The sequence below is a fragment of the Aulonocara sp. 'chitande type north' Nkhata Bay genome, linkage group LG7 (assembly GCF_057382095.1).
Source record: "Aulonocara sp. 'chitande type north' Nkhata Bay isolate Kocher_YH1m ecotype deep benthic linkage group LG7, A_spYH_male_GT1.1, whole genome shotgun sequence".
Classification (NCBI taxonomy): Eukaryota; Metazoa; Chordata; class Actinopteri; order Cichliformes; family Cichlidae; genus Aulonocara; species Aulonocara sp. 'chitande type north' Nkhata Bay.
In genome coordinates this window covers 15,715,695-15,729,303 of record NC_141350.1, presented here as the reverse complement: position 1 = coordinate 15,729,303, position 13,609 = coordinate 15,715,695, and the positions used below count along the sequence as shown (strand labels likewise).

At 42.8% G+C, this 13,609-nt stretch overlaps 1 protein-coding gene and 1 long non-coding RNA gene across 5 annotated transcripts in view; one reads left to right on the top strand and one right to left on the bottom strand.

Annotated features, from left to right (window-relative positions):
• Positions 1-235: 235 nt before the first annotated feature.
• LOC147324863 (uncharacterized) lies at positions 236-7,010 on the bottom strand. Its single transcript, XR_015130233.1, has 3 exons — positions 6,901-7,010; positions 973-1,226; positions 236-834 (listed from the first exon to the last, which is right to left on the bottom strand). It is a non-coding gene; the product is annotated as an uncharacterized LOC147324863 (long non-coding RNA).
• Positions 589-13,609, top strand: part of LOC147324862 (long-chain fatty acid transport protein 2-like) — a 21,504-nt gene continuing 8,483 nt past the window's right edge. For 3 of the 4 annotated variants that reach the window (XM_086298996.1, XM_086298997.1, XM_086298998.1), the window contains exons 1-8: positions 589-1,207; positions 3,434-3,643; positions 3,727-3,882; positions 4,976-5,100; positions 5,197-5,391; positions 5,507-5,597; positions 5,862-6,060; positions 6,135-6,232. In XM_086298996.1, coding sequence (XP_086155122.1) covers positions 748-1,207; positions 3,434-3,643; positions 3,727-3,882; positions 4,976-5,100; positions 5,197-5,391; positions 5,507-5,597; positions 5,862-6,060; positions 6,135-6,232 — 1,534 coding nt within the window. In that variant the 5' untranslated portion in view covers positions 589-747. Of the gene's footprint in view, positions 1,208-3,433; positions 3,644-3,726; positions 3,883-4,975; positions 5,101-5,196; positions 5,392-5,506; positions 5,598-5,861; positions 6,061-6,134; positions 6,233-13,388; positions 13,520-13,609 lie in introns of all 4 variants that reach the window. The other variant, XM_086298995.1, reaches the window with a different exon arrangement.

Genomic DNA, 13,609 nt, shown 5'->3' with positions numbered 1-13,609 from the left:
TATTGATAGCAGTCATATGGTAGCAGTGCCCATCTACATGCACTTAAACATGCCGATACAATCAAGAAGTTCAAACTGAGCAGAATGGGGAAGAAGGATGATTTAAATGTCTTTGAATGTGGCGTGGTTGTTGGTACCAGACAGGCTGATCTGAGTATTTCAGAAACTGCAGATCTACTGGGAATTTCCATCACAACTGTCTTTAGGTCTTGCAGAGAAAGTTCTGAAAAAGAACATATCCAGCCATCAGCAGTTCTCTGGATGAATATGTTTTATTGATACAAGAGGAGAATGACCAAACTGCTTTGAGCTAATAGGAAGGCAACAGTAAGTAAAAAACAAAACAAAAACAACTTGTTACCAAGGAAGGCAGAAGAGCAGCTCTGACCGCACAAGACACTGTGCAATGCTGTCACGGTCTCCGCCATTATCCATTACCATTATCGTCTGCAGGTGCCTGAAGCTTAATAATTAACCCTCCTGTTATGTTGGTTTCCAGGAACACCAACTATGGTCCTGGGTCAATTTGTACCGCAACATAACAGGAGGGTTAACAGCTCCTGTCCTTTCTAATCATTTACACAAGGCTTACACAATCATTGAGCAAGAGGGGATGCTGCCCCTCTTGCTCATCTGTTTTGATGTAGATCACCTGGTTGTTCAGTAGTTACATGTAAGTTGTGGTCCTGCTCCTTGCACCTTTTTATACCTCCGCTCTGTCTTCAGCAGGACAGCTGTGAGACAAACATGTTGGTCTGGACGGTGTGTGCAGCCTTGATTGTATGTGGCGTTTTACTCCGCCATCCTTATCTCTTCCAGGATGTCCAGTACGTGCTTGCGAAAATAAAAAGAAGGCGCTTTGTATTAAAGTGCATGCAGACTAATTACTCAATCCTGGACCGCTTTTTAGACTTGGTGAAGACGCAGCCGCAAAAGACTTTAATTTATTTTAAAGATGAAATGTTCACGTACCGGGAAGCAGATGTCCTGAGCAACAGAGCTGCGAGAGCGTTTCTGCAGGCTGGATGCGTAAAGGAAGGAGACGCGGTGGCGCTGTTCCTGGGGAACCAGCCGATGTTCCTGTGGCTCTGGTTGGGTTTGCTGAAGATTGGATGTCCCGGAGCTTTGCTCAACTCCAACATCAGATCCAAGTCTCTGCTACACTGCCTCAACTGCAGTGGAGCCACAACTCTGGTAGCATCTGAAGGTAGTACCTGCATTTCTGTCTGCTTTTCCAAGCAATGGAGACAGTAGAGAGCTCATTTACTCAACATTCAATAACAAATAAATACATAAATAATTGGAGAACAAACTGTACTTTGGCATGCCATGGGAAAAACACCAATGTAGGCTATGCACTGTTTGCCTGCAATGGAGTAATCTATTGATGGAGTTTGATATAAGAATTTCCATTTTTACTCCACCACAATAAAGTATCAGTCTTTATTCACATATCTAAAATTGTGCTTCTACTTCACTTCCGGGTCAGTATCTTACATTAAATGCAAAGAATGGTTGTCACTTTCCAGTAACAGGGATGACTTTTCATACCGTATAAGAAGCTTCTTAAACATTTTCTCACTGCCTATTGTTGCTTTAGTTAAATTTTTAATATTTGGAAATGAGTACATGTATACTCAACAGAAGGAAAACCACTTTCTCCACCATGCAGTACACCTTTTTATGACTGCATATGGCTGTCTTCATCTTCTTCTTCACAAAGCAGACAAAAATAATGTGTTGCACTTGTGGTCCATCTTAACTTTTAGTTATTTAAACTGCCCCTTCATTTAGCACATATATTGTTAGTGACAAAACATCAAGGCAGTTCCAAGAATGGAACATGCCTCTCTAAAGATTTACTGACTTAAACTGTCACAGTGGGAAACAAAGAATTAAAAAATAAAAATAAAAAAAGATTCCCCAGCATAAATCAATCAGTAACTAAATGGCTGAAGAGGATGCAAAAAATTAACAGTATTAATAGAACCGTAGTTTATATATTATATGTGGCTTTAGGGTTTCATTGGGAGATTGTTTGATTTAAATTAAATTGGATATCTTAAATGGGACATATCGTCCTGTGAAAAATAATTTCCAATCTATACAGTCCTTTGACTGTATAGAGTGGGCAACAAGTGTGAGCGCACCTGTAAAACCAGAAGCTCTGTTTGCTTGTCTGGAGCATTCAGATGTGTTAACACAATAATTGAATCTACCAGGAGTTAAAAGGAAAAACAAAAGTAAAATTGGCAAAAACTGTCAAACAGCTATAGCTTGGCCAAAAAGGTTAACCATCTACAACAGACTGGCTGAAAAAGGGGAAGAAAAATCACACTGTTGCAATGGCCCAGTCAAAGTCCAGACCCCAACCCAACTGAAAAGCAGTGGTGGGGCTTTGAGAGAGCTGCGCATCAATGAATGCAGGCAAAGACCGGAAGAAACCCTGTAAAGCAGAGGCAGCCAAAATTCCTTCACATCAATATGGGAGACCAGGGCTGGACTGGTAATCTGGCACACTGGGCATATTCCCGGTGGGTCAACTGAGGGGCTGCTGTCCACCAGCTGTACAAGCCATGACAAAAACCCATTCGTACATTTTTCCTTACTGTCACTGCCCAATCAAATCTCTACACACAACCCGGCCCTAACCTACCTTCATTAGGTGCTCGTGCATCTTGTTTGTGTGGAAGGGGTGGGGTGGGGGGGTGATGTACATCCATGTAGATTGTATGCTTAGCTTTTTTTTTTTTTTTTTTTTTTTAAGTGGTCTTGTTGCAAAGGCCTTTTACCTAGTCAAAGGAGCTTGCAAAGAAAAGCGTCTGGACTTCTTTAAGTTGCTTGAAGACGTTTCACTTCTCATCCGAGAAGCTTCTTCAGTTCTAAGGTCAAATGGTGGAGAGTCCCAGATATAAACCTAGTGGGAGTTAGCCCCCCCAGGTTTCACAATGAGCTCACCCGAAACTCTGGCTGATTGGGACCCACGCCCAGTTTCACACCTTGGCTCAGGCGATTAGAGGATCATCAGGGGGTCCTTTTGTCCCTCTGTGGGGGGTTACTCCCACTAGGTTTATATCTGGGACTCTCCACCATTTGACCTTAGAACTGAAGAAGCTTCTCGGATGAGAGGTGAAACGTCTTCAAGCAACTTAAAGAAGTCCAGACGCTTTTCTTTGCAAGCTCCTTTGACTACGATGACCTGGATGACTGAGAACCTTCACAGACCTTTTACCTAATATTTCAAATACACAGGTTTTATTTGTGCTCCAGTATTTGTTTGTTTGTCTCCCTTTATCTAAAGGATTCAAGCACATCTTTCATCATCACTCATGAGCAATAAAGCTGCAGAGGAAGATTGAGCTGAGCTTTGTTAAAATACAGGAACATCTTTTGTAAGGTTTGTTGTGTTTTCTTTCTTTCTTTTCTACTCTAGAGTTGTTGGATGCAGTGAAGGAGGTGCTGCCCCATCTGCATGAACAGCAGATCACTGTTTTCATCTTAGCTGACAGGTGTGAAACTGCAGGTGTGGAAAGCTTCATTGATAAAATGAATCAGGCTTCCTCTGAGCCTATATCCAAGGAGTTAAGGTCCCATTTAACCATGCAGAGTCCAGCAGCCTACATATACACGTCAGGGACAACAGGTAAACTACTTACTGAGATTCACGATGCATCAGTGAAAGAAATGGCACATTCACCCTCTGAGCATCTGGCGTGTCTTTAACAGGTCTCCCTAAGGCAGCTGTGGTCACTTACAGCAAAGTGTGGAACTTTTCTTTACTTCTGGCTACAACAGGAGTGAACTCCAAAGATGTGATTTATGATACCCTCCCGCTTTATCACAGTACTGGCCTCCTTGTCTTCACTGGAGCTGTTGAAAGAGGTATGAACTCTTTGGATATATACTATTGTTAACTGTGTAAATCTTTAGTTTTCTTATCAACAAACCCAGTGTTTAAGCTGAGATCAAAATCTCCAGATGCAATTCCACGTTCTCCCTGCGTTGTGCCCAACAATCAATCCACAACTCATTAAGTCATTTAGAAAATAGCCACTTTTTAAAAACAGATTTCTAAGAGAAGTTGACTTAAACATCACTAAATATTGAATTTCTTTGGGTCTGTTTAAAAAAACAAAAACAAAAAACCCCAAAAACGGACACTTGTTACTATATAAAGCAGATCTTTGTGGTACGGTGTTAAATGCCTTTGTCTGGCAATATTCTCTGTGGCATGGATTCAACAAGGTACTAGAAACATTCTTCCGAGATATTGGTCGATATTGACGTGAATGCATCACACAGTTGGTGCAGATTTGTTCCACCACATCCAAAACACACACTATTTGATTGAGATCAAAATAAACAAGCAAAACAAGTCCAAAAACCAGAAATGACAGCTCTTGGAGGTCGACCAGGTAACCAGAGTCAGAGACATGCTGGATGACAATCTGCATCACTGCAGCTGTGACCTCAATCATCGGTTTTCTTGTAACATGTTCTGGTTTCACAACACACACATGGGATGCAATGTTTCAAATTAAGGATAACTCTTAATTGATGATTTCACACACGCTTGTGCTGTTGCCTGCCGAACTCTGGTATATGGCAACAGCTCCTGGCTGTCAACTTCTCTTCTGCCGCACACCCATCTCTGTCTGTCAGCTGTTCCAAACAGACTTCCCTATCACTGCTCCCTGAACCCACTGTGTCAACCCTCCCCTGCTGCTGAGCCACACCCCACACCACAGGACTCCCACTCCCCTTTCCCTTCACTCATGAACAAGACCCCAAGATACTTCTCGACTTGGGGCAACAATTCTCTGACCCGGATTGGACCCCCCACCCATTTCTGCTGTTAGTCACTCAGCTGTGAACCGCTCCAGTTTGAGGTCGACGTTGGTGATAAAGTAAAAATTTTGACTACTTCCACTGCTACTCTTTAAAGTGTGCTGTTGTCATCTATTGTTGTGTGCAGGTATTCCTGTTATTCTGAGGAGTAAGTTTTCTGCTTCCCAGTTCTGGGACGACTGCAGAAAATATAATGTCACTGTCATACAGTACATAGGTGAAATTATGCGTTATCTCTGCAACACTCCACAGGTTTGTGCCAACACAGCATCAACATTAATACTACTGTCTCACACAGAAAGGTTTAGAAAACTAACAAACGCATGCTCTTCTTTTCTCTTCAAACAGAAACTCAGTGATAAAAACCACAAAGTCAGACTTGCAGTAGGCAACGGGATCAGAGCAGATGTTTGGAGGGACTTTGTGAGACGATTTGGGGAAATTCAAATCAGAGAATTTTACGGCGCAACTGAGGGAAACTTTGCTCTGTTGAATTATAGCAGCAAGATGGGAGCTCTTGGGCGACACACCTTCCTGCACAAGGTAAAAGTCCATGTTTCAGCTCACATTAAGAAGTAAAACCTGTCACTCATGAAGCAGTGTTTTAGCTTTTTCTTTTCTTTCTTTCTTTCTTTCTTTTTTTTTTTTAAATTTGCAGATGTTTTTTCCATATGCTGTGATCAAATATGATGCAGACAAAGGAGAGCCTTTGAGGGATTCTTCTGGTTTCTGCATGGAGGTTGAGAAAGGTGTTTTACTTCCAGCATGGTTATAACAACAAAGATTTTTTTTTCTTCTCAAGTTCTCACCCATGCATCTTTTCAAATGCTATAAACATTTTATATGCCTAAATCCTAAATCTACCCAGTTCATTTTCTCAGCCACAGTGTACCTCATCACGCACAAAATTAACGTTTAAAAGACTCAAATGCAATGTCTTTACAGCATGTCTCATGCATCTTGCATTTAAAATATAACAACCCCAAATATGACTTCTCCTGTACTTTGATTAGGTGAACCTGGACTTCTGGTGACTGAAATAACAGCCAAAGCTCCATTCACTGGTTATGTGACAGACTTGAATCAAACTGAGAAAAAGAAGCTGCACAACGTCTTCAAGAAAGGTGATCTGTACTTCAACACTGGCGACCTGCTGCGCATCGATGAGGATAATTTCATGTACTTCCACGATCGTGTTGGCGACACATTCAGGTGAGCGCATGTTTTGAAATAATGCTTAAAAACGTGAGCTCACACAGAGCACTGAAAACAAAAAATGTCAACAGATGGAAAGGGGAGAACGTAGCTACAGCTGAGGTGGCCGACATCCTTGTGCTGACTGACTGTGTTAAAGAAGCCAATGTTTACGGAGTCAAAGTGCCAGGTACATATTATGCTCCAAAATCAAGAACAAAATGTACACCACACTTAGTTTGTTTAGTCAATCATTAATCAAATTGTTCCACAATCAAGCATTTTTTTTAAATCAAGATCAAGATTTTATTATTTTATTATTATTTTTTCTCTCCAGAAGATTGTACCTCTATTTCAATATAGCTTATTTAGAGCAGTAAACACATGGGGTAAAGGATATACAGTCAAAGAGTTTGTGCCATGGTGGAATGCACCTCGCACACTACTCGGGCAGCTGGTGCTGAATACAGGGATATACTGGTAAATATTACTTGGCAATAAATCTGTGTGTGTGTGTGTGTGTGTGTGTGTGGTCTCTGAAAGGAACAGAAAGAAAATACAATACTACATTACTAAAGTGTTCACAACAATATCTCCAGAGTACATTAACATAAACACAGGCGGGAAATAAACTAACATCTTCTATAATACCATAGGCCATATATTACCCACGACTCACGCATAGACCCACTGAGAGAGCTAACCAGGTACACAGTTCTACCCAACCATACGGCAGGAGAGTTAGCTTAGCTTAGCACCCGCTAGCGGCACAGACAGAAACATAGTCATTTCCCCCCTAACCTTGGTTACAGTCCCAAACACATCTTATTATCACATCCTCACACATCACCAACTTACGTTGCTCATTAACGCACACTTCTCACTGAATAACCAATTCTCTGCCGGTAATCTGGAGCAGAAAAGCTCAGGTGCTTTGCCCACGTTTCTCCCTGAAAATAGTCTCTCTCATACAAAGCGGTGGGGTGACCTCTACTGGCCACTCTAAAAACTACAGGTGAACTAACAACTGAACAGAATAAAACCATAACTACGGGGCCTTTTGTACACAGTGTCGTCATCGACCCAGTGTTTTGACTTTTGTACTTTTTATCAATCAATCAAAGCTTTATTCGCCACTTGCAGGTTTCCCTGCAGTGAAATGGGACCCCCCCCGACCTTACACACACAACACAGACATTACATGGGGATACAAGTCGGAGATCGGTAGCATTACAGAAAGACACTGAAATGTACACTACAATGGGAAAGTACAAGAGGAAAAAAAGAGACCTCTACTCATGCTGTGCTTCCATGGCAGGACAGCATGAGAACAGGAAGCAAAAAAACTCCTCTGCACATAAATGTCCACAGCACAACATTGTGAAGGACATGACAAGCCACAGGGTCGGGTAGGGGGTGAGGAGTAATCCGAAGCGAACACAGCAGCCGCCCTGCACAGCGCTACCATTCCAGCGCGGCACACAGACCCGCTGTGTTCCCCCGCAGGAAACAAGCATCGAAGGCGTTTGGAAAGGGAGGGGGATGAGTGTGTGCTTATTAGTGTAAGTGTGTGTGCGTGTCCATAGTTCAGCTGAGATAGTGTCCTTCGCCCTGCCAGGCTAAGTAAACAGTCTACCAGCCAACCCAGGTGGCCTTGCATGGAATGGGAAGGAACAGACTAAACACAGTCGTTATCAGGGTGTTGTTGTTCAGCTCCAGCCTTGCAGTTGGCGCCAATAGGGTATCCGCATAAGTGATGGTGATTGTTACTTTAGTGCTAACAGCTCATATGACTTTCAAAGCAGTTCTACAGTCCAACACTGGTCTCTCAATCTCCCGTTGGAGAGCCGCGAGCTTCGCCATACTTGCGTCCTGTGATGTTGTCATTTCTTGTGCTCAAGGAGCCGATTTCTGAGAACTCACGGCAGTGTGCCTCCCCGAGATGTCATCCAATTTGCGCCCAGAGATGTTATTCCGGGCTAGCCCTTCCGAGATGTATCCAGTCTGCAGTCAGATCTTATTCTGAGTATTCACAGCAGCCATAGCCTCTCCAAGATCTTATCCGTGCTGACTCAATGAGCCCATTTTGAGAAACTCACGCCTCTCCCATCGTTTCAATCCCAGCGGGCAGCCTTGTGGGGAGTTTGAACAGCCGGTTCCGCTTTCTTAATTCTTCGATAAGTCAGGGCCAAGCCAGCTCCAATCAGCCAGAACCCTGTTACCATGGTTCTGAATAGGTAGATATCTTCAGCACTCAGGATCACCCAAGCCCAAACTTCTCGTTGAAAGGGGTGTCAATTGCATTTAGGGACCAGTTGATCCAATCCATAATTCCTCTTTTAGGTTTTAGAGAACAGACTGTGAGAGGATGTTCCAGGGAAAAGTAGTAAAAAACAAAACAAGACAAGGACATGAGGAGCTAAGCAGGGAAGATAAGGGAAAGGAGAGGAGAAAAGTGCGACCGCCTTCGCTGAGAGCCAAAAAGCCATTATGGTTTTTGCCTGCAAGTGTTTTTGGTTTTGGTTTCCATACTCCCTCTGTTTTGTGTCTAGTCTGTGTCTCTGTGCCTGCCCTGGTCCCATGCCTGTGTGTTCCCGTCACTTACTGTTTTACTTTGACAGTCTGTGTCCTACGTTATTGTTTCTGGTTTTGCTTCCCTTGTCTCGTTGGCTCCGATTTATTCCAGCTGTGTTTCCCTCCTGTCTCCCATTCCCTGATTGCTCCCTCTGTGTATTTAAGCCCTGTATGTTCCTTGGTCTGTGTCACAATCTCCTTCATCTCATGCTGTGTTTTGCTTGCCTGCCTTGCTTGTCAAGTTATTTTGGGTTTTCAGTTTAATTATTTTGTGTTCAGCAGTAAAGCTGTTTTGAGTGCACTTTTTGACTCCCTGAGTCTGCACTTTCGGTAGCTAAGTGATGCCTTGAAGGTAGAAAGTGTAAATATCAACACTTCACCAAGTTCTTTTGATTCCTCAGAGGCATCCGATGGAAGACAAAACACTGCTCAGTAGGAGATGCGTCCTGCATGACACGCTGCCACGGATCTCAAAATGGTGGCGTGCCCCTGACAGTTTTATTACAGAAGCTCCCTCATTCTAGTCTAAACAACAGTGTCTCAGTAACTTTCCATTAGAGATGGTCCCCTCTTATCTGTATTTTTCCCAGGCAAGCATGAGCGAGAGTCTGCAGTTTTCTACTCCCCTAGGACACATGTTCTCATGCCTTTATTTACAGGGCTGTGTCCACTTAATACTACACTATATAACTTTATAACACTTATTAATAAAAACACATAGCATTATTGAGGCACTGCAAATTATTTAATCCCAACAGTCCCTCCTTCGATCTGATCAGATGTAAAAACAGATAAGGAAACCCTAATGGACATAATACACCCCTTCCATTGCCCAAGGACAGACGTCATCCACTCCTCCAACGGATTATCATTATCATTATCTATTCGTTAATTTTCTTAAATGATGTTCTGAATCTTCCCAGGGCTCTAGTTACAGAACCATCTGGGGTCGTATTCTTAAGAATGAAAGTGCAGTACATCTCTCCAGACATTACACCCCCCCCCCCCTTTTTTTACCCACTAGGTGTCAGTTGTCTTGGTTGTCCCGCTTCTTTTCCCTCTTTGTTCCTCTGTCCCCCTTTAACGGGTGGACCATATATGGGATGACTGTTGTGTTTGGGCAATTGTCATAACATAAAAATCACAGACTATTACTAAAGCTAATTCTCAGATCTCCCATTCTGGTTGTTTTCTGCTTCCACCTTTGTGCTCAGACTAGAACCTCTGTCTTAGGAGCTTTAGACCTTCTTTACAGTTAAACAGCTAATCTTACGGGACGGGCGATTCTCTGTGCTCTTCTCCTCTTCTTTCTTCAACGTCAGGGGTTAGACTACCCTTCAGTTTGTTGCATAGATCAGGGGATTTATTTGCCCCTTGGCCGGGATCCATGTTTCTTTTGGGGTCACAGCCATGTTCCCCTTTCTTGGCCAGACCCGCCTTGGTCTGGTGCTTCTGGATTTCCGCCAACCCCTTCACGGTTATTGCTGTGGTCCTGGGATCCTCTCGAGGTGACTAGCAGGAGCCCAAACGGCATGACCCTTGACCCCAATTGCTGTCTTGGCAGTCTCGGTGCGAAGGATCTTCATATCTCCATGACCTCGTCTGGTGTCTGCTCCTTCCTCTGTAAAAGACAGAAAAGGCAAACACCTCTCTGCCTAGAGAGTTCGTCTAATTATTATCTATGTGTGTAAGCATGTTTGCAGTCACCCCTCTGCACTCTAAGTCATTTCCTACAATATATCAGTCTACACAGTCGTGCCGAACGAAGCTTATGACCTTCAGAAGACTGAGTGCCGACTCTCATGAGCACATTTGCAATGTGTGTATGAAAATGATTATAACCGCTTATGTTAGTAAAAGAAATCAAAAAATAAATCCTAACATTTTCCCTCCTTGCACACGTTCTAACATGTGACCAAAAAGCATTTTTCATTTACCCTGCTGTCCCAGTGTGATACTCAGCCTAAAAAAATATCATAAAAATGATCATAGAAACCATTGTTTCATGTTAAACCTGGAATACCCCCCTTTTTGACACACTCCCATGTGTCAATTCACCGGAGCTAGAAATTAAAAGGAAAAAGGTCAGTGGCTGCAGAGTTTGTGGAATTATGGGAATACTTCACCCACACCAACTGGGAGCACCAGGTAGATTGGTTGGAAGAAAATATGTATTGAAGAGCAACCTGGCCCGTGGCCCAAGGATGGTGAAAAATTCTTTCCAGATGCAAGAGGTAAATTGTGGTCCTCAGTCGGAGACAATGTCAGATGTGAAGCCGTCAAGCTGGACGACATATTGGCCAAGTAACTCTGCTGTTTCAGGAGCTGAGGGCAGTTTAGACAGGGCCACAAAGTGGTACAGCCTTGGAAAAACGGTTCATGATGGTACGAATAACTATGTTACCTGATGAGAGCGGTAACTCAGTGACAAGATGTCTTGACGCATGCTCAATCATCCAGGTAAGTAAATCTCCAAAAGTTGATTCTGTTCATCTGGATGTAGCATTTTGTGGGAGAAACGTTTCATCACTTACCCAAGTGACTTCTTCAGTCTCAGCCGACTGCAGGTTTCCCCAAACAAAAAGGAGATTCAATTCATTGGAAGAAAAAAAAATGTTTATAATGTACATTCTATTTGCTAAGGACTGCGGATTTATTAGAGCAGTCCTCGTTGGAGCTGGAGCCTGAGTAGAAGTTGTCTGTAAAGCCCAGGTTAATAGGCGCAAAAAAGGTTTATTCCACGACTCCCAAGATGTAAAAAAAACAGCAGCGAGCAGGGTTTTGGACACCTAAGCCCACCACGGGAACCGGACAGGAGATGACACGATCCAGGAAACGCCATCGGCTGTGATGTAATGGACCATAACCAACTTGAGAAGCTGCTGAAGAAAAGGTAAAGCAAGCTTTAATTGTGTTGTCCTTGGGTCATTTTTTGTCCCTGAGGACCACAGGTGTATGAAAATCGGGAGGACATTATGAGGGTTAACCAAACGGAGCAGCAAACTGAGATTAAACATTTATCTCCATAAAACAAACAGTCCAAAGAGCACTGGATGACATCAGTGGCTTCATCCATCTTTTACATCAGGGGTAGGCAACCTTTCTGAGGGCGAGTGCCATTTAAAATTTCCTCAGAAGTCAGTGTGCCATATGATTGCATTAGCAATAAATTTAATAACGCTCTATATTAGCAGTTACACAATATATAGAACCACTTTATAGAATTATATTTGTTTGCGGATGTTGGCCGCTATCAGCGAATGGTTATCAGCTATTTTGAAACAAAAAAAGACACTTTTTATCCATAAGAAGAACTCCATAACAGCAGATGGACTGTACAACAGAAAATACAAATGCTATTTATGGTCTCCTCACAACAATGATAAGAAAAATAAACTAAGCCAATATGGCATGTCTGTTAATACAGAGACACACATGTTAATGTGATCTTTGGTCTCCCACTCATGAGAGAATGAAGGAGAGAATGAGAGAAGAAGAGGCAGCTGTGCAGCGTAACGACAGAATAAATCCACCTTTGTGTCTTTTTCCATCCTAGACAAACTGCGTCTCCTCTCAGCTCAACACGAAACGCGTAATAATTTCTCTGAATGCAGGACGATTCCTTTTGTACGGGACGGTTGGCAACTCTACTAACTAACCTTATGAACAAAATAAAGTTCAACATCAGTAAATTCATAGCACCCACCCAGCTGTAGAGAAAGTCTGTCATGCTAGCTAGTACGCAGTACGAGTTATTGTAACTGACTGTAAAAAGTCAGCATAACAAAAATAAACTCCACCTAAATTTGGTTTATATGTGACCCAGAGAGACTGCAGGTCATAACTTCTTACCTGAAGTTCAGTTCACATGACACTCAGACCATCGGCTGCCTCGGGTCTCTCCTCCTCCTGCTTCCCCTGTCCCTCATCCACCTGCTGGCCTCCACCACTTGTTAATATTACTGAATCTGTGGAAGCTCCGCCACATCCACCACCAAACAACTGAGTTATTTTTACACACCGGCCAGCATCTGGCCAATCCACCACCTTTCATTGTTTATACCGTTCCAAAAAAAAAAAAAATCATCGGCCCACCGAGCAAATGCCTGATGGCCAGTCCAGCTATGGTATGAATGTTCAAAAATCTGCACAGAGGAGAACACAATATGCTAAAGCTTTACAAACGCAGCCCTACAATTTGTCAGGTAAGAGATTGTTAAACTGCATCCAGTTTAACAATCAGGCCTTCCTTCTCCTTAAGTAGTGACCAGCCGATTACAGGATTACCAACAAGTGAGTTCATCATCACAGGCATGATGGACTAAAAGACAGGATGCAGAGGAATGACCTGTCCCTGTATCAAAAAGTGTGTATTTTTTTTTTCTCTCTCATGCATGAGCGCACACACAATGCACGCGACACACACAAAGGATAGAAGATGGGCAGTGGAGAGAGAAATGGGGAGCCAGCACAGGAGGACTAGAGGACCATGACAGTCATATGGCTTAACAAACAAAAAAAAACATTCCTCTTAAAATGGTCAGAGATAAGAACTGGACTAAAAATGAATGAGAAAGCAGCCAATGTCTAAAGAAAGAGTTTGACAGATCTTAAGGAAGCCTGGAAAACTATTGCATAAGAACAGTTGACAAAGTCAAAATATGAAGAGATGAGTGGTGGCTCAAGACTTTTGCTCAGTACTGACACTTTTAATTAGCAATACTGAACTTCAGTTAACTCCTGTTTTGTGATTGTTTAACTTTTGTCTTCAGGCCAGGAGGGAAGAGCCGGGATGGCTGCTGTTACTTTGATGGATGGACTGAAGTTTGACTCCACGGTTGTTTTTAAACATGTCGAGGACTTCCTGCCGTCCTACGCCAGGCCACGCTTTCTGAGGATTCAAGTATGTTTACTCCAGTTATTTTACACTTTTTTGCATTTGTGGTTAAGCCTCTTTGTTGCTTGCATGATTTATTTTATCCACTAATAATTG